Raw genomic sequence first — 26,643 nt, forward strand, 5'->3', positions numbered from 1 at the left:
CAGATTTATTAATTGAATTTAAATTTCACCAGCTGCTGGAGTGGGATCTGAATCCAAGTTCCCAGAGCATTAACCTGGGCCTCTGGATTACTAAATGTAGTGATATTAACACTACTCCATTTCCTCCCACTCGTTCCTGAAAGTTATTAATTTAAATCCAGTGTATTTTGAATTGCAAGTAGTTTTGTACCATGTAATGAACCCACGAGTTAAGAAACACAAAGCTGTGTAGAACCAAACTTGATGGTTAAGAGAGATCTTAATCCCATCAAAAAAATATTTTCAAAATATTTAAATTTTATAGAAGGCAAGAGGGAACTTGAGAGAAAGTAGATAAGAAAATTAAAGGGGCTAGGGTTTCATAGGTTTCATAGAATTCACAGTGCAGAAGGCGGCCATCCGGCCCATCGAGTCTGCACCGGCCCTTGGAAAGAGCACCCTACCCAAGGTCAACACCTCCACCCTATCCCCATAACCCAGTAACCCCACCCAACCTCTTTCGGACACTAAGGGCAATTTATCATGACCAATCCACCTAATCCGCTCGTCTTTGGACTGTGGGAGGAAACCGGAGCACCCGGAGGAAACCCGGGTGGATTGGCAGGCACAGGGAGAATGGCAGGCACAGGGAGAATGTGCAGTCTCCACACAGCGACCCAAGCCGGGAAATAAACCTGAGACCTGGAGCTGTGAAGCAACTGTGCTAACCACTGTGCTACCATGCTGCCCTCAGGGGTGGATTGAAGTCAGTAAGGGAAGGAAATGTATACTTCAATTCTGAAAGGGTCAAAAATGTAAATCAACTCAACACTGACGAATAAACATACTGTACTATTGGATTCAGTCACTGGAGAAATAGAGGTTTGCACAAGGTTTAGACAAGGTGGACAAAGAAAAGCAGATCCCATGAGCCGATGGTACAAGGAATCAGGGACGTGGATTTAAGGTTTTGGGCAAGAGGGGTGAAGGGGTATGAGGAGAATAGTTTTGCCCAGCAAGTGGTAATGATCTGGAACTCCCCATCTATGAGGATGCGGAAGTGGAAATGACCAATGATTTCAGAAGGAAACTGGCGGAGCACTGGAGCTTGCAGGGCTATAGAGATAGAGCGGGGGAACGGGACCGACTGGATTAACGGCCTTACTGGGTCTTCCACGTCATCATGTCTTTATGACACTTACCCAATTCTCTTCAATTAACTCGGATAACTCAATGGTTCAAGAAATATCAACGTTGGTACAATATAAGATATAGAATGATTTGGGAGGAGGAAAGATAACTTGTTCATCATATCTCTGCTAAGCAAGGTTCCTTTTTTTAAAATTGCTTCATGGGATATGACTGTTGTTGGCACGCTCAAGATCTGTTGCTATCCTTAATTGCCCTCAAGAACGTGGTGGTGGAGTTTAGGCCGTTGGCACTGCTGCAGTCCATGTGGTGTAGCAACACCCACAGTGCTGTTATGAAGGGAATTCCAGCCTTTTGACCCAGCGACAGCGAACATACGGCGGTGTAGTTCCAAGTCAGGAAACTGTGTGACTTAGAACAAAGAAAAATACAGCACAGAACAGGCCCTTCGGCCCACGATGTTGTGCCGAACTTTTGTCCTAGATTAATCATAGATTATCATAGAATTTACAGTGCAGAAGGAGGCCATTCGGCCCATCGAGTCTGCACTGGCTTTTGGAAAGAGCACCCTACCCAAGGTCAACACCTCCACCCTATCCCCATAACCCAATTTTGGACACTAAGGGCAATTTATCATGGCCAATCCACCTAACCTGCACATCTTTGGACTGTGGGAGGAAACCGGAGCACCCGGAGGAAACCCACGCACACACGGGGAGGATGTGCAGACTCCACACAGACAGTCACCCAAGCCGGAATCGAACCTGGGACCCTGGAGCTGTGAAGCAATTGTGCAATCCACAATGCTACCGTGCTGCCCTTAAGAACAAATTAATCTACACTGTATCATTCTACCCTAATCCATGTACCTATCCAATAGCTGCTTGAAGGTCCCTAATGTTTCCGACTCAACTACTTCCACAGGCAGTGCATTCCATGCCCCCACTACTCTCTGGGTAAAGAACCTACCTCTGACATCCCCCCTATATCTTCCACCATTCACCTTAAATTTATGTCCCCTTGTAATGGTTTGTTCCACCCGGGGAAAAAGTCTCTGACTGTCTACTCTATCTATTCCCCTGATCATCTTATAAACCTCTATCAAGTCGCCCCTCATCCTTCTCCGTTCTAATGAGAAAAGGCCGAGCACCCTCAACCTTTCCTTGTAAGACCTACTCTCCATTCCAGGCAACATCCTGGTAAATCTCCTTTGCACCTTTTCCAAAGCTTCCACATCCTTCCTAAAATGAGGCGGCCAGAACTGTACACAGTACTCCAAATGTGGCCGTACCAAGGTTTTGACCAGTTGCATCATCACCTCACGGCTCTTAAATTCAACCCCTCTGTTAATGAACGCTAGCAGACCATAGGCCTTCTTCACAGCTCTATCCACTTGAGTGGCAACTTTCAAAGATGTATGAACATAGACCCCAAGATTTCTCTGCTCCTCCACATTGCCAAGAACTCTACCGTTAACCCTGTATTCCGCATTCATATTTGTCCTTCCAAAATGGACAACCTCACACTTTTCAGGGTTAAACTTCATCTGCCACTTCTCAGCCCAGCTCTGCATCCTATCTATGTCTCTTTGCAGCCGACAACAGCCCTCCTGACTATCCACAACTCCACCAATCTTCGTATCGTCTACAAATTTACTGACCCACCCTTCAACTCCCTCATCCAAGTCATTCATGAAAATCACAAACAGCAGAGGACCCAGAACTGATCCCTGCGGTACGCCACTGGTAACTGGGATCCAGGCTGAATATTTGCCATCCACCACCACTCTCTGACTTCTATCGGTTAGCCAGTTCGTTATCCAACTGGTCAAATTTCCCACTATCCCATGCCTCCTTACTTTCTGCATAAGCTTACCATGGGGAACCTTATCAAATGCCTTACTAAAATCCATGTACACTACATCCACTGCTTTACCTTCATCCACATGCTTGGTCACCTCCTCAAAGTCAGTAAGACTTGTAAGGCAAGACCTGCCCCTCACAAATCCGTGCTGACTATCCCTACTCAAGCAGTGCCTTTCCAGATGCTCAGAAATCCTATCCTTCAGTACCCTTTCCATTACTTTGCCTACCACCGAAGTAAGACTAACTGGCCTGTAATTCCCAGGGTTATCCCTGTTCCCTTTTTTGAACAGGGGCATGACATTCGCCACTCTCCAATCCCCTGGTACCACCCGTGTTGACAGTGAGGACGAAAAGATCATTGCCAATGTCTCCGCAATTTCATCTCTTGCTTCCCATAGAATCCTTGGATATATCCCGTCAGGCCCGGGGGACTTGTCTATCCTCAAGTTTTTCAAAATGCCCAACACATCTTCCTTCCTAACAAGTATTTCCTCAAGCTTACCAGTCTGTTTCACACTGTCCTCTCCAACAATATGGCCCCTCTCATTTGTAAATACTGAAGAAAAGTACTTGTTCAAGACCTCTCCTATCTCTTCAGACTCAATACACAATCTCCCGCTACTGTCCTTGATCGGACCTACCCTCGCTCTAGTCATTCTCATATTTCTCACGTATGTGTAAAAGGCCTTGGGTTTTCCTTGATCCTACCCGCGAAAGATTTTTCATGCCCTCTCTTAGCTCTCCTAATCCCTTTCTTCAGTTCCCTTCTGGCTATCTTGTATCCCTCCAGCTCCCTGTCTGAACCTTGTTTCCTCAGCCTTACACAAGTCTCCTTCTTCCTCTTAACAAGACATTCAACCTCTCTTGTCAACCATGGTTCCCTCACTCGACCATCTCTTCCCTGCCTGACAGGGACATACATATCAAGGACACGTAGTACCTGTTCCTTGAACAAGTTCCACATTTCACTTGTGTCCTTCCCTGACAGCCTATGTTCCCTACTTATGCACTTCAATTCTTGTCTGACAACATCGTATTTACCCTTCCCCCAATTGTAAACCTGGCCCTGTTGCACGCATCTATCCCTCTCCATTACTAAAGTGAAAGTCGGATTTCTGGTTGCGGCGATGCACTGCTAAGCCGCACGTTTTGGCAGCTCCCGTTCTAACGGGCTTTTGGGCTCTTTTTGGGAGCCCCAACGGAATTTTTTTTGGACCAAACCCAGTGTGGGGTGACGAAGTAAGGAGTCCCCCCTGGTGTGTATGGAAAAGATCGGTGGTAGTGGCCAGATTGCGAAGGATCCTTTGGAGCAGCGGCAGAGAAGAGAAGGAAGAAGCAAGATGGCGACGGATGGAGCCCAGACGACATGGGGCCCGGACCAGCAGGAATTCCTTCGACGGTGTGTGGAGGAATTAAAGAAGGAGGTGCTGGCGCCGTTGTTAGTGGCAATCGAAGGGCTAAAAGAAACGCAAAAGGCCCAGGCGATAGAGCTCCGTGGGGTGAAGGCAAAGGCAGCTGAGAACGAGGATGAGATTCTGGGCCTAGCGGTAAAAATGGAGACGCACGAGGCGCTACATAAGAGGTGTATCGAAAGGCTCGAAGTCCTGGAGAACAGCTCGAGGAGAAAGAACCTTCGGATTCTGGGTCTCCCCGAGGGAGTGGAGGGAGCTGATGTTGGGGCTTATGTGAACACGATGCTCCATTCGCTAATGGGAGCTGAGGCCCCCTCGGGCCCCCTGGAGGTGGAAGGGGCTCACCGGGTCCTTGCGAGGAGACCAAAGGCTGGAGAACCACCAAGGGCGATAGTGGTGAGATTTCACCGCTTCACCGACAGAGAGGCTGTTTTGAGCTGGGCCAAGAAGGTACGGAGTAGCAGGTGGGAGAATGCGGTGATACGAGTGTATCAGGACTGGAGCGCGGAGGTGGCGAGGAGAGCGAGTTTTAATCGGGCCAAGGCGGCGCTTCACAAGAAGAAAGTAAAGTTTGGGATGCTGCAGCCGGCGCGATTGTGGGTCAAGTACCAAGATAGACACTACTATTTTGAAACGTCGGAAGAGGCATGGACCTTCATCCAAAAAGAGAAATTGGACCAGAACTGAGGGACTGATGCTGTGGGGAGATGACGATGTTGATGTACAGAAATGTAAATTGGGGAATGGGAGGTTCACAGTATCGGGACGATAGATGGTTTTTTTTCTCTTCTTGACAGGGGGACACTGAGAAATGTGGGCGCCGGTGGAAAAAGGGACAGAGGTGGGGGATGGGGAATGGGGGAGCTGCGCCATAGGGGGCGGGGCTGATCCAGGAAAGCGCGTTTTTTTTCCCCGCGCTAGGGAGATGATGGCGGGAAGATAGGCGCAAGGAGGATGAGAGTTCCACACATGGGGGGGGTCAAGGAGAGAGCGGGGGAAAGCCGGGGTCAGTTGGAGTCAGCTGACATTCGGAAGCATTATGGGGGAGTAACCATGCTAGGTGGGGATCTAGCGGGGGGGGGTCAACTGAGTTGCTGCTGCTGGGAGCGAGAGGGAGCTGGGAAGGGAAGAGGTGGTCGGGACGGGAGTGCGCCGCCTGGGGGACGGGTGGGTGCGCGGGACCTGGACGTGGGACTGGCCTAAAGTAGGGGATGGCTAGTCGGCTGGGGGGGGGGGGGGGGGGCAGCCCCCCAATCCGGCTGATCACGTGGAATGTGAGAGGCCTAAATGGGCCGATTAAGAGGGCCCGAGTGTTCGCGCACTTAAAAGGACTGAAGGCAGACGTGGTCATGCTTCAGGAGACGCATCTGAAGGTGGCGGATCAGGTTAGGTTAAGGAAAGGATGGGTGGGACAGGTGTTCCACTCAGGGTTGGATGCGAAAAATAGAGGGGTGGTGATATTGGTGGTGAAATGGGTGTCGTTCGAGGCTAGGAATATAGTGGTGGACAACGGTGGTAGATATGTGATGGTGAGTGGTAGATTGCAGGGAAGGGAGGTCGTGCTGTTAAATGTATATGCCCCGAACTGGGATGATGCGGGATTTATGAAGCGGATGCTGGGACGTATCCCGGACCTGGAGGTAGGAAGCCTGGTAATGGGGGGGGATTTCAATACTGTGCTGGATCCAGGGTTAGATCGGTCTAGATCCAGGACCGGAAGAAGGCCGGCAGCGGCCAAGGTCCTGAGGGGGTTCATGGACCAGATGGGGGGAGTGGACCCGTGGAGATTTGCCAGGCCAAGGGCGAAGGGGTTTTCTTTCTTCTCCCATGTGCACAAGGCATACTCGCGGATTGATTATTTTCGTGGTAGGTAGGGCGCTAATCCCGAGAATGGAGGGGGTGGAGTATTCGGCCATTGCCATCTCGGACCATGTCCCGCACTGGGTGGAGTTGAGGCTGGGGGAGGAGAGAGGCCAATGCCTCTGTGGAGACTGGACGTAGGACTATTGGCGGATGAGGAGGTCTGTGGGCGGATTCGACGGTGTATCCAAAACTATGTGGAGACCAATGATATGGGGGAGGTTTCAGTGAGTGTGGTCTGGGAGGCGCTGAAGGCAGTTATCGGGGGGGAGCTAATTTCAGTCAGGGCCCACAGGGAGAAGAGGGACAGGAAGGAGAGGGAGAGGTTGGTGGGGAGATACTTGGGGTGGACAGGAGGTATGCGGAATCCCCCGAGGAGGGGTTGTTAAAGGAGCGCCGGAGTCTGCAGGCGGAGTTTGACTTGCTTACCACGGGGAAGGCTGAGGCTCAGTTGAGGAAGGTACAAAGGTACAAGGAGCGGTGTATGAGTATGGGGAGAAGGCAAGCAGGATGCTGGCGCATCAACTGCGGAAGAGAGAGGCGGCCTTGGGAGTTAGGGGGAATTATGGATGGGGGGGGGGTAACACGGTGCTGAGCTCGGCAAGGATCAACGAGGTCTTCAAGGACTTTTATGGCAAATTGTATACGATTCAGAACCCCCCGGGGGGATGAAGCAATTCCTGGACCAACTGAGGTTCCCTAAGGTGGAGGAGGGGCTGGTAGAGGGATCGGGGGCCCCGATTGAGGTGGAGGAATTGGTTAAGGGGTTGGAGGGTATGCAGTCGGGCAAGGCCCCAGGACCGGATGGGCATCCCGTAGAATTTTACTGGAAATTCTGAGTTGTTGAGAACTTTTAACGAGGCTAAGGAAAAGGGGCACACCGGGATTCACTGTATGCGGATGACCTGCTCCTGTACATTGCGGATCCGGTGGAGGGGATCGGGGAGGTCATGCAGATCCTTAGAGATTTCGGGGACTTTTAGAGGTATAAGCTGAATGTTGGGAAAAGCGAGCTTTTAGTGATACATGCGAGGGGCCAGGAAGAGAGACTGGGAGAGCGACCGCTTAAGATGGTGGAGAGGAGGTTTCGCTACTTGGGCATTCAGGTGGCTAAGAGTTGGGATGCCCTGCACAAGCGGAGCTAGATGAGGGCCTGTGGGCTGACGGCCTGGGCAGGGTCAATTCCTCCTCATTTTGCGCCAGGCTTAGCCTGATTCAATTTAAGGTGGTGCACCGGGCGCATATGACAGTGGCGAGAATGAGTCAGTTCTTTGGGGTGGAGGACAGGTGTGTGAGGTGTTCAGGGGGCCCAGCAAACCAAGTCCATATGTTCTGGGCATGCCCAGCACTTACAGAGTTTTGGAAAGGCTTTGCAAAGGCTATGCCCAAGGTCTTGGACACCCAGGTAAAACCGAGCTGGGGGATAGCGATATTTGGGGTGTCAGATGATCCGGGAGTGCAGGAGTCGAAAGAGGCCGGAGTTCGGGCCTTTGCCTCCTTGGGAGCCCGGGGGCGGCTCGTTAATGTGGAGGGATGCAAAACCCCCAAGTGTAGAGGCTTGGGTCAGTGACATGGCTGGGCATCTCAGGTGGGAGAGGATAAAGCTTGCCTTGTGAGGGTCCTTGTAGGGGTTCTCCAGGCGGTGCCAACCGTTCCTTGACTTTCTCGAAGAACGTTAAGTGGAGGTCAGCAGTGTCATGATATTCAAACATACATCATAACACATACATAATGACAGACAGACCAACGGACCAATTAGCACACTTAACACGACAGCCAATCACAGACAAGAGCAGACACAGTATAAGACAAGAAACGCGACACTTCCTGAGCAGTCCATCTGGAGACAGCACAGGGCCAGGACCTCATTAGCAAGACACTCACACAGTCACAACGTGCTGAGTACCAAGTCTGATGTAGAAATAGTTAGATGGAATAAAACTGCGTTGTACCAATCGCAACCGTGTTGGTTCGTCTGTACTTCAGAGCACCCAACACCTCATGGTACCAGTGAGTGAATCGATACCTACCGGCAAATCTGCCATCTGGAGCCATGGACACCCGCAACAAACCGCAGCTGTTGCAAGTCGCTGGGAACCTGGGCACAAATTGGAAGCTCATCAAGCAGCGATTCGAACTCTTCATGCAAGCCAATGAAAAACAGGGCGCCTCGGATGAAACAAAGATTGCCATGCTCCTCACTACCGCAGGTCAGCACGCCATCGATGTATACAACTCCTTGGTGTTCGCGGAAGGCGAGAACAAAGCTAAGTATGACACGGTCCTCCTCAAGCTCAACAAGCACTTCAACGTTGAGGTCAACGAAAGCTTTGAGAGGTATGTCTTTCAGCAGCACCTGCAAGGTAAGGATGAGCTCTTTCAGTCCTTCCTGACGCACCTCCGCATACTCGCGCAGTCCTGTGGTTACCTCACCACCTCAGAGTCCATGATCCGGGACCAGATCGTTTTTGGCGTTGCCTCCGGTGGCCTACGCTAGCAGCTTCTAAAAATGAAAGGCCTGACCTTAGCATCTGCAGTTGAAGCCTGTGTCCTGCATGAGAATGCGACCAGCCGCTATGCCCAATTTCAGGCGACCGAATCGGCACGGAGGGGGTCCCACGCGACCGAATCGGCAAGCCAGGCCACCCACGAGGCCGAACGCGTCCAGGCAATCGGGTTTCTCCCGGCCCGCGGGCCGGACGAGGGCGGCCGTTTCGCGCACTTTTAAAGGCCTCCCGCGTTTGTGCGCACCAAAACCTACGGCAACACTGAGGGACGTGCTGCGCAGGCGCGCCCGACGCAAGACCGAACTGCGCATGCGCAGTGGCGTAACGAACGCCATGACGTCATGACGTGCGGCAACTGTGGAGCTGCACATTTAAAAGGGCAATGTCCTGCAAAAACCCGACAATGCCTACGCTGTGGCAAGATGGGCCACTACGCTGCCTACTGTCGAGCGGCTCAACCTGTTGATCTTCCACATCTCCGACAACCTCGCAGGAACGTGCGGACCATTCAGCCTCCACATCACAACATCCAAACCGACAACACAGGTGACCAAGACGCCTTCCGGGTTGTGGTCATTGATGCGAACCGGGTCAACACCATCAATCTGGGCGATGACTGGAGTGCCACCCTAATGGTCAACCGATCGCCGATCACTTTCCGCCTGGACACTGGCGCCTCCGCCAACCTCATAGCATGGTCAGCCTTCTACGCCATGAAGGTCAGACCACCATCCAGCCATCCCGGTGCAAGATGGTCGACTACAACGGGAATGTTATCCCGGCCATGGGATCCTGCCAGTTCCAGGTGACACACAAAACACACACGGCCACACTCTCGTTTGAGATAGTTGGCTCATCGAAGAACTCCCTGCTGGGCGCACAGGCATGTAAGGCTCTCCACCTTGTGCAACAAATTCTCTCTCTCTCTCCAGACGGCTCGTCTGACTTCCCGGATGCAGAGTTCTACGCACAGCTCCAATCGCTCCTCGCCCACAACCAGGAGGCATTCGAAAGCATGGGAACACTGCCTTACACCTACCGAATTCGCCTCAAACCGGACGCCATCCCGGTCGTTCACGCACCTCGCAGGGTCCCTGTGCCACTCAAAGGCCGCCTCAAGCAGCAGCTACAGGATCTCCAGGACCAAGGGGTCCTATCCAGGGTCACGGAGCCCACGCCATGGGTCAGCTCCATGGTGTGTGTCAAGAAGCCCTCTGGCGAGCTCCGCATCTGTATTGACCCCAAAGACCTCAATAATAATATTATGAGGGAACATTATCCCATACCCAAACGGGAGGAGATCACCAGTGAAATGGCCCAGGCCAAGATATTCATGAAACTGGATGCTTCTAAAGGATTTTGGCAGATCCAACTGGACCTGTCCAGCCGAAAGCTATACACCTTCAACACCCCTTTCGGCAGGTTCTGCTACAACCGGATGCCATTTGGCATCATCTCGGCATCCGAGGTCTTCCATAGAATCAAGGAGCTGATGATGGAAGGCATCGAAGGGGTGCGTGTATATGTGGACGATGTCATCATCTGGTCCACCACACCGCAGGAGCACATACATTGTCTCCAATGCGTTTTTGCCCGCATATGGGAAAACGGCCTGCGCCTCAACCGAGCCAAGTGCTCCTTTGGCCAGACCGAGTTGAAGTTCCTGGGGGACCATATCTCCCGGTCAGGGGTCCGTCCGGATGCAGACAAGGTGAGCGCCATCACAGCCATGCCGCAGCCGGCCGACAAGAAGGCTGTCCTACGCTTCCTTGGCACGGTCAACTTCCTGGGGAAGTTCATTCCCAACCTCGCCTCCAACACGCGACTCTGCGCCACCTCGTCAGAAAATCCACAGAGTTCCAGTGGCAACACACACACCAGCTGGAATGGGAGGAGCTCAAACGCAAACTCACTACGGCACCAGTGTTGGCGTTTTTTGACACGTCTCGTGCCACCAAAATCTCAACTGGTGCCAGCCAATCCGGCATTGGAGCAGTGCTCCTACAGAGGGATGACACGGCATCATGGGCCCCAGTGGCCTATGCATCGCGGGCCATGACCCCCACAGAGCAGCGCTACGCGCAAATCGAAAAAGAATGCCTAGGCTTGCTAACTGGTTTGGACAAGTTCCACGATTATGTATATGGTCTTCCACGGTTCACGGTCGAAACTGACCACCGCCCTCTGGTCAGCATAATAAACAAGGACCTGAACGAGATGACCTCGCCTCCAGCGCATCCTACTTAAACTCAGGAGGTACGACTTCCAACTGGTCTACACTCCAGGGAAGGACCTCATCGTGGCGGATGCCCTATCCAGAGCAGTGAGCACGCCGCCAGATGCGGAGGGGTTCGTATGTCAGGTCGAGGCACAGGTGGCTTTTACAGCGGCAAATCTGCCGGCTGACGACTCGAGTCTGGCCCGTATCCGCCGAGAGACTGCGGCTGACCCCCTTCTGCAGCGAGTGATGCGCCACATGACGGGAGGATGGCTCAAAGGGCTGTGCCCGCAGTTCTACAATGTACGAGACGACCTAGCCATCATTGATGGTGTCCTTCTGAAGCTGGACCGGATTGTGATTCCGCACAGCATGCGCCAGCTGGTTCTCGACCAACTACACGAAGGCCACTTGGGGGTCGAGAAGTGCAGACGGAGGGCTCGAGAGGCGGTATACTGGCCGGGCATCAGTGACGATATTGCCAACATGGTGCTCAACTGTACAACCTGCCAAAAGTTTCAGCCGGCGCAACCTCCTGAGACGCTTCTGCCCCATGAGCTGGTGACGTCCCCCTGGGCGAAGGTGGGTGTCGACCTATTTCACGCGCTCGGCATGGACTATGTCATCATAGTTGACTACTTCTCAAACTACCCAGAAGTCATACGCCTGCACGATTTGACGTTGTCTGCTGTCATCAGGGCCTGCAAAGACACCTTTGCTCGCCACGGCATTCCGATGACTGTCATGTCGGACAATGGGCCCTGTTTTGCCAGCCATGAATGGTCGTCCTTTGCTGCTTCGTATGGCTTCACACACGTGACGTCCAGCCCTCTGCATCCCCAGTCCAATGGAAAGGCGGAGAAGGGCGTTCACATTGCCAAGCGGCTCCTCTGCAAGGCTGCTGCTGCCGGGTCGGACTTCTACCTCGCCCTGCTGGCCTATCGCTCGGCCCCACTAGCCACTGGTCTCTCATCAGCACAGCTGCTGATGGGTCGCGCCCTCAGAACCACTGTGCCTTCCATCCTGGCACCAACAATAGATCATGCATAGGATGCAACTGCAGCGCGATCGCCAGAAGAGATCGTACGACATACGGGCAACTGATCTTCCCTCCCTGGCCCCTGGAGACAACGTCCGCATCCACCTACCAGACTGTGGCTGGTCAGCACCTGCCGAAGTTCTCTGACGCGTGGCTCCCCGCTCGTTCCTGGTACCCATGCCGGATGGATCCGTGCGTAGGCGCAATCACCGAGCCCTTCGCTTACTTCCACGCTCAAAACGGGACCCTACACAGACGCCGTGTCCTCCACTGGTTCCTGATAGCGACTTCGTGGAGCTGCCATATACCATGCCTCTTCTGTCACCACCCGTGGCCAGGCTGGCACCTCAGCCGGTGGTTCTCGACCCACCCTTGAGGCGGTCAACCCGAATTCGTCGCCCACCTACTAGACTGGACTTATGAGACTGTTCACACGTCAAACTTTAGCAACTACTGTTTTATAACATGTCACTGTTTTATCATTACAGGCCTCGTTTAATCGTTCCAAATTTCAACGTTGTTCTTCTTTTGTTATGGTACAACCACGTTAGCATGTCACACCTGACATCACCCCTTGTATATAGTTAAGCCCCATGTACATGATATAAATATTACGCACACACACACACCTTTAGCTGCACTCAGGACACATTTATATTTATAACCACGTAGGCACATAATCTTGTAAAAAATGGGGGATGTCATGATATTCAAACATACATCATAACACATACATAATGATAGACATACCAACGGACCAATTAGCACACATAACACGACAGCCAATCACAGACAAGAGCAGACACAGTATAAGACAAGAAACACGACACTTCCTGAGCAGTCCATCTGGAGACAGCACATGGTCAGGACCTCATTAGCAAGACACTCACACAGTCACAACGTGCTGAGTACCAAGTCTAATGTATAAATAATTAGATGGAATAAAACTGCGTTGTACCAATCGCAACCGTGTTGGTTCGTCTGTACCTCAGAGCACCCAACACCTCAAGCAGCAGCAGCAAACCAAGGGGCGGGAGTGGGTGGGTGGTGGATAGATTTTGTTTGTAAAGGGCAAATACCCCACCTTGTTTTGCTAATTTGTTACGCTGTTTTCTTAATTATTACTATGCTTTTTGTTGTTTTCTTTTTGTAGTGGTTTGTAAAAATTATTGAAAAATTTTGAATAAAAACAAATTTAAAAATAAAAGAAGGTGGTGATGAGCTGTGTCCTTGAACCACTGCAGTCCCTCTGCTACACCCACAATGTTGTTAGGAAGGAAGGGGGTAATAGCACAGTGAGGGATCTGCTACGCTTCGAGGTTATAGATTGTGGTTTTATACAATTCTGCTGCTGCTACTGCCCCAGTGTCTCATGGGTACCCAGCTTTGAGCTGCTAGATCTGTTCTGGAATCAAACCTATTTATAGTGTTAGCGCCACAGAACAGGATAGCAGGCGTGCTCAGTGGGAAAACAGGAATTTGTTTCCTCCACATTGCGTTTAAGAGGATGTTAAAAAGCAGGCGAGGGACAAGGGATAGAAGGTTATGCTGTTGAGGCTGGATGAAGTAGGATGGAAGGCGGATTGTGTGGAGCATAAATACCTTCGCAGCCTGTCTGTGTACTGTACACTCAACGCATGATTTTGGTACAATGAACTCCATTCAAGTTACTGGGAAAATTCCAAGCCTCTCACATTTCAAGGTCAGAGCCCAGCCTGTTAATATTCACACAAACAATCTACACTTGTCTGAAAAGTGGAAAGAAGATTCAAACTTCATGGAGTGAACAGAGTATCAGGTAGAGATCACAATTCTATTGGATACTTGTTTCAGATCAACAAAACAAAGTCCAGTGATGTGTTTCTCTGAAAGTGCATAGCTCAGGAAGTGCATCAAAACTGAAAGAGCATCTCTCCCTCCCCATCCCCCACCGACAGGTTAAAACACGTTCTTATGCCTCCGAGACTTAGATTCATATCAAACTGCATAAGAACACTTTCCCAAACATTTTTGCTGAAATGCAATTGTATCAAACTAAATACAACAGGAAAAAGCTAAACATTGACACTGAAAGTCTGAGCTATGTACAGTTCGCAATTATATGGAGAGAATATAAAGACAAAGCAGATAATTTTATTAAAAATCAGTTGCTGGAAAGAAAAACATTATCAAAACTTTTCATCAGGACATGCGCGGGTATTGAAGGGTGTTGGTTATGGGTTTGGTAGATCTGTAGAAGCCTCCATAGTCGCAAGTAGATTGACTTCAAGTCTTTATTGACTAGAGCTATTTATAAGTAAAGGTTACGGTCATGATATTCATATAAACATATCATGGTGCAAACACACACACACACTGATGGACAGGTAGATGGACCAATCAACACACACGCAACATCACAGCCAATCACCAGTGAGAGCACACACACTATAAAACAGGGATCACCACAGTTCCCGCTCATTCCAGCAGGAGACAGCTCAGAGCACAGAGCTCACAGCGTGCCACTCAGACATACACCATGTGCTGAGTGCCTCTCTAAGATAGTGCAAGGGCTGGGTCCACAGGTTAACTGGTAAAGTACGAACCACAGCCAGAAATATACAGTAGATGTTATCAAGAATAATAAAACAGAGTTGTACCATCTACAACCGTGTTGGTTTGTTTGTATAGCGGAACACCCAACACGACAGTTACAAGTCGGGACTGTCTCCATCCTGGCTGGTACAAAGAGCTCTGTCCAGCACTGGGCTGACCCTGGATGTGGGCCATGTGCTCTCTGTACTGTACTCAGTCCCAAGTTAACCCAACATGTGACAGACCCTTGTACTAAATTGAGAATGCCACATTTTAAATGGTCACAAGAATTTATGCCACTGGACAAAAGGGGGTGTTGATTTGTTAGCAAGCCAATTCTAATTGGCCACGGCAATGCCATGTAGAAAGGCTCTTAATGCTTCTGGGTTATTCAAAAAAAGGTGTACGGCTTGAATATATTATTTTCCTTTCCAGGGAATGGGTCCCTGCGTATGATTGTATGTCGCTTCTAGCAAGTATAAATGAGCCATGTTATGACCTCCATTGATATCTTAAATTGGCTGCTAGTCTAGCTATTGGCGCGTTGTTCAGCAAGTGTTGTCCAATGTGAAATCTCACCTAATGGCAGACATTTTGTTTTGGGTTTTTCAAGCATAGGCCTGTTGTTCTCTCCATGGCAATGCCGTGGCCAATCCCAATCAGAAGCAACTTGCCAACCAATCAGCATCCTGATTCTCCTGTAGTATAAATTGTTGTGATTGTTTGAAATTTGACATTTTTCAATGAGTCCTGATGAATGCAAGAAAAAAAAGCTTCTGTAAGAAGTCTCTCTTTTCAGCAACATTTAATTAATTACCCATAGTATTTCCGAGAAGCCCAGGCACCATTATTAAGAATGAAATGATATCTGGCCTTCCCTAGGCAGCGAGTGTGCTAGTCTTGCAATGTCATCCAAGAAAGCTGCGCAGAGATGGATTCCCTCCAGCACTACGTAAGCTGAGTCTCACAACCTGCACAGAGTTAGCTTCCTACCCTCCTAGAAACAGGGAATTCAACAATCCTAAAATCATAATGTTAAGCAGAGAAAGAGGAAAGAAACGAAGACATTTGGAAAATAAAGTTTACCTTATCCAGGATGTATCTATTGAGATACGGCATGTAACCCTGACTGGAGACAGGCCCATCATCGTCGTCTCTGAAATGCTCTTCGAGCGCCACTGGATCATGCGGGATGTGCAAGACTGTGCAAAGATTGTGAGACAAGACCTAGAGAATAGTAACAAACAATGTCACTAACTTCCTTTTAGAGTCTCAGACGACTGTCAGTATACTCATTCGGGTCATCAAGTTCTGCATCCATTTCCTTACAAGAGCTATTAGACAGCCACAGTGAAATATTTCTTATACAAATATAAACAAGTAGTATATACATTTCCTCCAACACCGATTATAATTGTGCCATACCACTATTCTGCAAACAACCTCTGCACTGGTGAGTAGTGTATCGAACAGGCCTTTTAAAATTGTGCCTGCACGCTTTCAGTAAAAGCTGTGAGTTTTCTCACCAGAAGTCAGTGTCTACATACTACTTTCTGGGATTCACAGTGACGTGGCAGGTTAGTCTTGGGTCAGTAGTAGCGCACTCACGTCAGAGTCAGACGATACTGGGTTCAAGACCTGTTCTCAGCACATGTTCCAGGCTGATGCGCAAGTGTAACACAGTTTGACTGCTGGACTGTCAGAGGTGCTGTCTTTCAAAGAGACATTGAAATGCGGTCTCATCTGCCCTCTTGCTGAATTGTAGAATTGTTACAGGCAGAAGGAGGCCATTTGGCCCATCATGTCCATGTTGGCTCTCTTCTCCCCTGTCTCTTCCCAATAGCCTTGCAATTCTTTTCTCTTTCGCCACCTATTCAATTTCTTTTCGACCACCCCAATTGAATCTGTCTCTACCGCACTCTCAAACAGTACAATCCAGATTCTAACCACATGCTGTGTAAAAATGATTTACCTCGTATTGCTGTTGGTTCTTTTGCCAACAACTTTAAATCTGTGTCCTCGGTGCTCAGACTTCTGCTAATGGAAATAATGTTTCTCTCTCCACTCTGCCTAGATCCCTCATGATTTTGAACGGCACAGTGACACAGTGGTCATCTCTGTTGCCTCACAGCACCAGGGACCCGGGTTCAATTCCAGCCTTTGGTGGTTGTCTATGTGGAGTTCGCACAATCTCCCCGTGACTGCGTGGGATTCCTTCGGGTGCTCCTGTTTCCTCCCACAGTCCAAAGATGTGCGGGTTAGGTGGGGTTACGGAGATAGGGCGGGGGACTGGGCCTAGGTAGGGTGCTATTTCAGAGGTTTGGTGCAGACTCGATGGGCCAAGTGGTCTCCTTCTGCACTGGAGGGATTCTATTAAACCTCCCCTCAACATTCACTTCTCAAAGGAGAACTTCCCCAAAACAAAGGACGCTGTGGGTGCTGGAAAGCTGAAATAAAAACAAAAAATGTTGAGCAGGTTGGACACCATGGGTGGGAGTCTCCCCTACCCAGCGGGGCGGGGGGTCCCGGAGGGATGGGGTGGCGGGAACCACTCCGGCGTCGGGCCGCCCCAAAGGTGCAGATTTCTCTGCACCTTTAGTGGCCAAGCCCTCACCTTGAGGGGCTAGGCCCGCGCCGGAGTGGTTGGCGCGCCGCTGGCCGACGGGAAAGGCCTTTGGCACCACGCCAGCTGGGGCCGAAGGGACTCCGCTGGCCGGCGAAAGTCCGCGCATGCGCGGGAGCGTCAGTGGCTGCTGACGTCATCCCCGCGCATGCGCAGGGGGAGGGTTCACTTCCACGTCGGCCATAGCGGAGGCTATGGTCGAGGCGGAGGGAAAAGAGTGCCCCCACGGCACAGGCCCACCCGCGGATCGGTGGGCCTCGATCGCGGGCCAGGCCACCGTGGGGGCATCCCACAGGGCCAGATCGCCCCGCGCCTCCCCCCCCCCCCCCCCCCAGGACCCCTGAGCCCGCCCGCGCCGCCAGACCCGCCGGTAAGGGAGGTGGTTTAATTCACGCCGGCGGGACAGGCATTACAGCAGCGTGACTTCGGCCCATCGCGGGCCGGAGAATCGCCGGGGGGGGGGGGGGGGGTGGCCCGCCGACCGGCGCGGCACGATTCCCCCCTCCCCCCCCCGCCGAATCTCTGCCACTGGAGAATTCGGCAGCCAGCGGGGGTGGGATTCACGCCGCCCCCCCGGCGAGGGTCGGAGAATCCCCCCCCATGGGTGGAAACAGAAAAACATTTAATGTTTCAGGTCAGATGATAGTTCACAAAGCTGGAACATTAACTCTGTTTCTCTCCCCACATTTGCTGCCGGGACCTGCTGAGCATTTCTAGCATTTTCTGTTTTGATCCCAGCTTCTCCGATCTATCCATGTAACTGGAATTCCATCATTTCTGGAACCATTCGTGTCAATCTTTTCTACAGCCTCGCTAAAGCCTTCACTTCTTCCCTAAAGCTTGGTGCCCAGAATTGGACACAATACTCTCACTGAGACTGAACCAGTTTTATAAAACTTCACCAGACCTTCCATGCTTTTGTAACTCCATTCCTCCATTTCTAAAGCCCCAAATCCTAAATGCCTTAATTCACTACTTTCTCCAACTGCCTTCCCACCTTTAATCATTTGCCCACATATAACCCCAGTTCCCTCCATCCCTACACTATCTAAAGAAAATTAATAATTAAGGGAGGTGGTAAAACATCTCATACTATTCCAGTTTAGAAAATATTTTATCCAAGGCATTTTCACATATACACACAGAAAATCAGAAGAACAACAGAACAATTCAATAAACAACCTCACCCCACCCTGATGCCAATCCCCCACCATATCTCGCCTTCTCCATTTTAACCCCCGTACCCACCCCAACAACCCCCTCCCTGGGCTGACCCCTCAATCCTCCTTAAAGAAATCGATCAACGGCTTCCACTTCCGGGTGAACCCCTCTGTCAACCCCCTCAGAGCGAATATGACCTTCTCCAGCCTCGGGAATTCTGCCAGGTCATTCACCCACACCCCCGCTTTTGGCGGCTCCGAGTGTCCCCATCCTAGCAAAATCCGACTCCGGGCTATCAGGGAGGCAAAGGTCAAAACATCGGCCTCTCTCACCCCTTGGACCTCCTGATACTATTCCAATGAGCACTGGTCAACATTTATGTCTCAACCAACATCACTGAACAGATATTTGGTCAGTTATCTCATTGCTATGTGAGACCTTGCTGTACACTGATTGGATGCTGCATGTTCCTACATTGCAATAGGTGATTGCAATTCTGAATAGAAACTGCCCTGGGGGGTGTCCTAAGGTCATGAAAGGCCTCTATCTAAATATCTTTTCTTATTTATTTTAAATGCAAACACTGCCACAAGTGAAACCAAATTGGATGGTGGATGGCAAGAAGGGTAGGTCTGGAAGGTGAATAGAATCACAGAATCCCTACAATGCAGATGGAGGCCATTTGACCCATTGAGTCTGCAGTAACCATCTGAAAGAACACACTGCTTAGGCCCGAGGTCCATTTCCCCACCCTATCCCCATTTCCCCACCTAACCTTTGGACACTAAGTGTCATGTTTTGAGTTTTGTTGGAGCTACACTCATCCAGGTGAGTGGAGAATATTTCATCATACTCCTAACTTGTGCCTTGTAAGTATGGAAAGGCGAGTGACTTGCTGTACAATACCCAGCGTCTGACCTGCTCTTGTAGCTACAGCATTGGCGTGGATGGTCCATCACTGAGAATGATGAGAGTAGATTGATAGGCTGGTAACTGATGGGATTGGATTTATTCTGCTTTGTGTGGGCAGGACATACCTGACAATTTTCCACTTTGCCAGTTAAATACCTGTGTTGCAATTGTACTGGAACAGCTTGGCGAGAGACACCCCTGATTCCAGAGCACAAGTCTTCGGTGCTATAGATGGAATGTTGTCAAGTCCCATAGTCTTTGTTGAATCAAATTGGCTGAAGACTGGCATCTGTGGTGCTGAGGAGCACAAGTGGTGGTCAAGATGGATCATCCACTTGATGTCCCTGGCTGACGATGACTGCAAATGTTTCAAGCCTCATCTTTTGTACGAAGGTGCTCGGCTCCGCCATCATTGAAGATGGGGATGTTCATGAAACCTCTTCTGCTGCTTAGCATTTAATTGTCCACCACGATTAAATAGCTGGATATGGCAGAATTGCAGATCTTTGATCTGATCTGCTGGTTGTGCAATTGTTTGGCTCCATCTACAGCATGCTACTTCTTACTGTTTAGCATTCATGTGGTCCTGTGCTATCACTTCACCGAACGGTCACCTTACTTTCAGCTATGTCTGGTGCTGTTCCTGGCATGATGTATGCTCCTCATAGAAACAGTGTGGATTTGCTGTCTTGAGGGTAATGGTAGAGGGAGAGATTTACTGGATCACGAGGTTATGGATTGTGGTTGTATACAATTCTGGTGCTGCTGATGGCCCAGAAGACTTCATGGATGCCCAGTTTTAAGCTGCTAGATCGGTTTTGAATCTATCTCATTTAGCATGACAGAAAGTATTCTCAGTGTGAAGACCGGACATCATCACTACAAGAGTTATGCCGTGGGCACTCCTGCCAATATTGTCATGGACACATATTTCTGAAACCAGTAGACAGGTGAGGATAAATCAGCAGGAAGTTTCCCTGTCCTTGTTTGACCTGGTGCAATTAGACTTCATGGGATCCAGAGTCAATGTTGAGGACTCCGAAGGCCACTCCCTCCTAACTGAATAAATAATGTGTCGTCACCTCTGCTGGGTCTGTCTTGCCAGTGAGACAGGACATGCCCAGGGCTGGTATTGGAGGAGTCTGGGGGATGAGCTGCAAGGTATGATTTTGAGAGGTTCACTACGTCAGGCTGTTGCTGGACCTGTCTGTGGGACAGCTCTCCCAACTTTGGCACAAGTCTCCATATGCCGGCAAGGAGGACTTTGCAGGACTGATTGGGCTGGACATGCTTTCTTGGATCTGAATTTGGTGCATAGGTCAAGGCCTGGAGGTCGGTCTGATTTTATTCTTAGTGTATCTCACCACAGCAGTTTCAATAAATCTGAAAGGCTTACTCGCCAATGTCAGACAAAGGTTTTAAAAGTCAACCACATTGCTCAATTTCTCCTCACCTCGATCCTAAGTGACTAATCCCTAGTTCTACAATCTCCAGCCAGGTCCAACAGCCTCTCAGCCTCCAGCCTGTCAGGCTGTCTAAGAATGCTATTCTTGTCAGTGAGATTCTTTTAAACTCTGGGCAATGTGGACCCATTCTTCTCAATCTCTCCTCACGGGACAGGCCTCTCATTCCAAGGAATCACCCCTCTCCGATGGGGCAGTAGAGATTATTTTGGAAGAAGTGAGGTTGAGGAGGGAAGCTGTCTTTGGCAGTGAAAGTCATAGGCCTCCAAGAACAGCAGCCTGAACGGAAAGGGAAGGAAATACTCTCGTGTGTGCTGGCTCTGCATCATCACACACAAGGAAGCAGGTCAGCTAACGTATGAGAACCCACTGCCCTCTTACAGTATGTATGGCTCCATAATAATCTGACCATTATGCAATCTTAAATGATTTGCAAACGTTGCCACAAGTACCCACGAGCATGTGAAGTACATTTTACACTTCCCAATCTTCTTCTGCAACTGTATTCCTGCTCTCACGACCTGACATGCATTCAGCTCAAAACAAATGTTCCCATCTCATGTAACTGACTGTTGCAAGTACAAACTTCATTAGACCCACTTTGGAGGGAATGCGACAGCTTGGCTGTAATTACAGCACGTCTCAACTTTATTCCTGCAGCGTGTCATTTCTTGCACCCTTCTTACCCTAAGGCAGAGATGGCAAGCAGGAGAGAGATGGAGCCACGTCAAACTGTAAACTGCAGATGGATGCAATATCCATGCATGCGGGGTTGCTTAGCGACACGGAAGTACCAGCACAGAATGGCAACTCTGGGGAGGCCTGCAGTTTCACAGGGGCCTATTTCTTCCAGCCTCAAAAAGATGAATGGGTCTTTAGAGAGTCCTCAGAAAGGCATTAATGATGCCAGTCGGTCTAGTCATATCAATCCTCTTATGTTCTTTGTTGGAGCCGCAAACATAAAGAGCCAGAGGTGGCATACATCGAGTTTGTATAACATAGCGTAAGGGGTTTATTTACAAGATGGTTCCCAAACAGGGTACAATGGTCAACTCCGCAAAAGCCCGTGAAACGCTCCGATGGCGTCATTGCTTAACATGTGACATTACACCAGCCAATGGTGTTACTCTGATATGTAACAAATCCATTGCCATTGTATTACAGAATAATAAAGTGCAGAAGAGGCCCTTTGGCCCATCGAGTCTGCACGGACGCATGGAAAACACCTGACCTGCCCACCTAATCCCATTTGCCAGCACTTGGCCCATAGCCTTGGATGTTATCATCCAGGTACTTTTTAAAGAATGTGAGGCATCCCACCTCTACTACCCTCCCAGACAGTGAATTTCAGACTGTCACAATCCTCTGGGTAAAAATGTTTTTCCTCAAATCCCCCCTAAACCTCCTACACCCCTCACCTTGAACTTGTGTCCCCTCGTGACTGACCTTTCAAGTAAGGGGAACAGCTGCTCCCTATCCATGCCCAATATAATCTTATACACCTCGATCAGGTCGCCCCTCAGTCTTCGCTTCTCCAGTGGAAAAAAACATTAGCCAATCCAACCTCTCTTCATAATGTAAATGTTCAGTGCCTCTGCACCCTCTCCAGTGCAATCACATCCTTTCTATAAAGCGGTGACCAGAATTGAACACAGTACAATGTGGCCTCACCAAAGTTCTATACAATTCCAACATGACCTCCCTGCTTTTGTAATCTATGCCTCGATTGATAAAGGTGTCCCATATGCCTTTTTCACCATCCTATTAACCTGCCCATCTGCCTTCAGAGATCTATGGACAAACACTCCAAGGTCCATTTGTTCCTCGAAACCTCCACGTGTCAGGTCATTCATTGAATTCTTCTTTGTCAAATTACTCCTTCCAAAGTGTATCATCTCATACTTTTCAGGGTTAAATTCCATCTGCCATTTTTCTGCCCATTTGACCATGCCATCTACATCTTCCTGTAACCCAAGGCACTCAACCTCACTGTTAACCACCCGGCCAATCTTTGTGTCATCCACAAACCTACTGATCCCACCCCTCACATAGTCATCCATGTCATTTATATAAATGGCAAACAATAGGGGACCCTGGGGAACGCCACTGGGCACTGGCTTACAGTCACTAAAGCAGCCATCTGTCAACAACCTCTTGTCTACCACAGCTAAGCCACTTTTGAATCCACCTTATCAAGTTACCCTGTATACGTATGCATTTTCCTTCTTTCTAAGTTTCCTATGTGGGACCTTGTCAAAGGCAGGGGTGTATGATGAGCCATTGGGGTTGGGTGGGGGAAATGAGATGGCATGGGCTGGCATGGATGGGGCATAGGGAGTTTGAGAGGGGTGAAGGCTGGGGGATGTTTCAGATTTTATTCTTTTAAAAAAATATTGTGGACACAGTGCCCGAGTCCCGAGGCAGGTTTCCTGCCGAGCCCGGCTCTGCACCCATGATGCTCCTCGGTTCCACCAGGGTCACCCGCCCGACTTCGAATCCTCCCAGACAGAAAATCTGGGGCTGGATTCTCCGCCCCGCCACATTTCTACCCTGACCCACCGGCAGCATTCTCCGTTACGCCGGCCGGTCAATGGAGTCCCCAGGCGCCGGCAAAACGGAGAATCACACCGGCGGGGAATCCCGCCCATGATGCCTGGATAGCCAATTTCAAAGGTTGGGGAATTCTCCCACCTCTATGTACCCAACTCAGGAATGCAAATCTGGGCCAAATTAAAGTGTTGATTACCTAATAAACTAATTACATCAGCTATATGTCAGTTGGTTGTACTCACGCCTTTGAATCAGCTGGTTCTGGGTTCAAGTCCCAGTCCAGGACATAAGCACAAACATATGAAGGCTGACACTTCAATGCAGTACTTACAGAGAGGTGCAGTGTCGGAGGTACAATCTGCCTGCTGACATATTAAACTCCAGCCCAATCGTATTAAGGTCAACTGTACACATTTATTGTTGCCCCTATCTGCAGTTAGTTACTTGACTTCACACCAAGTGTTGAACCCTCCTGACCACCTCAACACCCCAGTCTTCATTCGAATTATATCTCTCAAAGCTTACAGCAAATATTTTGGACTTCGAGGACATAAAACTTCTTCCGCCTCTTTTCACTGAATCGTGTTCCTTCCTATAAGTTGTGCCATGCCATTTGTCTCCCGTTGACTCAAGCTTTACTCAGGCTTCTGCCAGTTCCATTTAGCCAGCCACAAGGAAGTATGCAACACTGCTGAAGATCATATCCAACATTCTAAGGAGACTTTGGGTGTGATTCAGCGGACGCAAGTTAAAGTCCACTATTGGCAGGGTTTTTTGGCCTCAGGAGTAAGGGAGTGCCTTGGAACAGTGGCATGGTAGAATTATACACAGAACATGGTGTCTCTCAGGATGCCTTTTCCGATGCCTGAACATTTGCCAGAAAGCACACAGGCTCAGGGTGTGCATAGAGCGACAGATCCGTCACCACATGCAGTACATTCTTCTTCAGGACTCAGTTGCAGCAAGATGAGGACCAACTCAACTCCAAGAGAGTCCTTTCGGTACACAGCATCTTGTCACGACTTGAACTGATATTGCTGAGAAAGCATGTATGTGGAGCACCAGATCGGGGTTAAAAGTATAAAGTTCCCAGACTTTCAACCAAGGGGAAGCTCTCCGCCACTCAAACCACTGAATGGTTTGAATGGTAGAGTCAGGAGCAGCAGTGACACAGGAAGGGATTGCTTCATGGGGAGTGTGTTGTGACAGCACGGAGAAAACAAAGTTGGAACAATTATGCAGGAAGCACATTGCAAATTAAGTCGTCTGTTTTGGGTCGCTGCATAAATTGCTCTCACAGCTGGCCAATGCGTTGCTTCGATTTTCTCTTTGTGCTGCTCCTGGGGGCCCCTTCCTGTGCACGACCCCTTCATATTCCACAGCCAATATTTTGTGACTTGCATCACTAAGCAGCAGTTCTTGAAATTTTCACATTACAGGACGTCTGTGGATCAATAGAGGCACCCAAAGGATTGCCTCAGTATACCAATGGGACAGACTGGATGCCCGAGGTGTCATGTGCCAAGGCTGCACATTCGCGGCTGTGATTTCTCCAAAGTGCCATCCTGAGATTTTTATTTTGCACATTCAAAAATTACAGGACTGCCTGAAAATTGAACCATACCATGCAGAATGAGGCCATTCGGACCATCATTTTTTTTCTGTCTTTGTCGGTGCAGACACAAAGCAGCCGCTCATTTTAATCTCACTTTCCAGCACCTGGTCCGCATGAAAGTATTGTAACAATAGTTGAGGAAGTCATGCATTTACCGGCAATAATGTGGTGCTGATGGCTGCAGTGTCACAACAGCAGCCCTGTACATAGCTGTACGGGCAGCATGGTAGCACAAGTGGAGGGCAGCATGCTAGCACAAGTGGATAGCACTGTGGCTTCATAACTCCAGGGTCCCAGGTTCGATTCCCGGTTTGGGTCACTGTCTGTGCGGAGTCTGCACGTTCTCCCCGTGTCTGCGTGGGTTTCCTCCGGGTGCTCCGGTTTCCTCCCACAGTCCAAAGATGTGCAGGTTAGGTGGATTGGCCATGATAAATTGCCCTCAGTGTCCAAAAGGGGTTAGGAGGAGTTATTGGGTTATGGGGATCGGGTGGAAGTGAGGGCTTAAGTGGGTCGGTGCTGACTCGATGGGCAGAATGGCCTCCTTCTGCACTGTATGTTCTATGTTCATAGCTCAAAACCTATCTCCATCTCAGCTTCTCTGGGGTCCTAAAGCATCTACATCTTGAGCAGACAGGGTTACACACAAAACCACTGGTGTATCATCGTGTGGGAGTACTGATGTGTGGACGAATTACATCTTCGGCTGACCTTCTTGTCATCTTTCCATTTGGTCTTTCTCCCAAAAGCACAGCAGAAGTGCTTGGGGTTTCTCAGTGGAAAACCCATCATGGAACGAGCAGAAGTAGAAGGCAACACCACAAAATAACCACAAAAGCTAAATGTCAAGGGGAGGAGTGGGGGGAGGAAGAAAACAAAAGAGAGAAAACGTTCAATGATTGCTTGACAATGTTGCAATCACATTGCCGGTCCTTTATGATTTTTGTTCGCACGTGTGCAAAGTAGAGATTGGTGCATGTGATGGCTAATTGACTAAATCAATTAATTACATACTGAATTATAAGCATCCACAAACTTCCTGCACCGTCTAATTCTAATCAGAGGATCACAGAAGCAGCAGACTAGTCACGAGATTTGGCTTGACAGAGCTCAGCCAATATGACATATTATTACATACTTTAAGCACGGCACGGTTGTGCAGTGGTTAGCACTTCTGCCTCATGGCGCTGAGGACCCGGGTTCGATCCCGGCCCCGCGTCACTGTCCGTGTGGAGTTTGCACATTCGGACAGCATGTGGCACAGTGGTTAGCACTGCTGCCTATGGCACTGAGGACCCGGGTTCGAATCCTGGCCCTGGTGGAGTTTGCACATTCTCCCCGTGTCTGCGTGAGTTTCACCCCCACAACACAAAGATGTGCAGGTTAGGTGGATAGGCCATGCTAAATTGCCCCTTAATTGGAAAAAAAAAGAATTGGATTCTCTAAATTTTCTTTAACAGCAGTTGCTTCTATTACGAATATGGATACTGTCATGTAAGAGTACCCTTTAAGAAATGGGTGTTTAAGAAATGTACCTTTACGAAATAGAGCTGCTCATGTTACTGGAGTGATGTCAGAGTGTGGGTGGAGCTGAGCTCCACTTCTGCTTTTTTTAGTTTCAGTTTGAGAAGGCTTGGGTGTGTCTGTGAGCTGCACTGCTGTTGATCTCTGCCATGAAGGACTATCTCTTAATCATTTGATGAATTCAGAAGAGTTATA

General features: G+C 49.6%; 1 protein-coding gene across 1 annotated transcript in view; it reads right to left on the reverse strand.

Annotated features, from left to right (window-relative positions):
• LOC140393891 (differentially expressed in FDCP 6 homolog) overlaps positions 1-26,643 on the reverse strand; it is a 228,453-nt gene that overhangs the window by 121,432 nt on the left and 80,378 nt on the right. The window contains exon 2 of the mRNA XM_072480488.1: positions 15,690-15,830. Coding sequence (XP_072336589.1) covers positions 15,690-15,830 — 141 coding nt within the window. The remainder of the gene's footprint in view (positions 1-15,689; positions 15,831-26,643) is intronic.

The sequence above is a fragment of the Scyliorhinus torazame genome, chromosome 17 (genome assembly GCF_047496885.1).
Source record: "Scyliorhinus torazame isolate Kashiwa2021f chromosome 17, sScyTor2.1, whole genome shotgun sequence".
NCBI classification, from domain to species: Eukaryota; Metazoa; Chordata; class Chondrichthyes; order Carcharhiniformes; family Scyliorhinidae; genus Scyliorhinus; species Scyliorhinus torazame.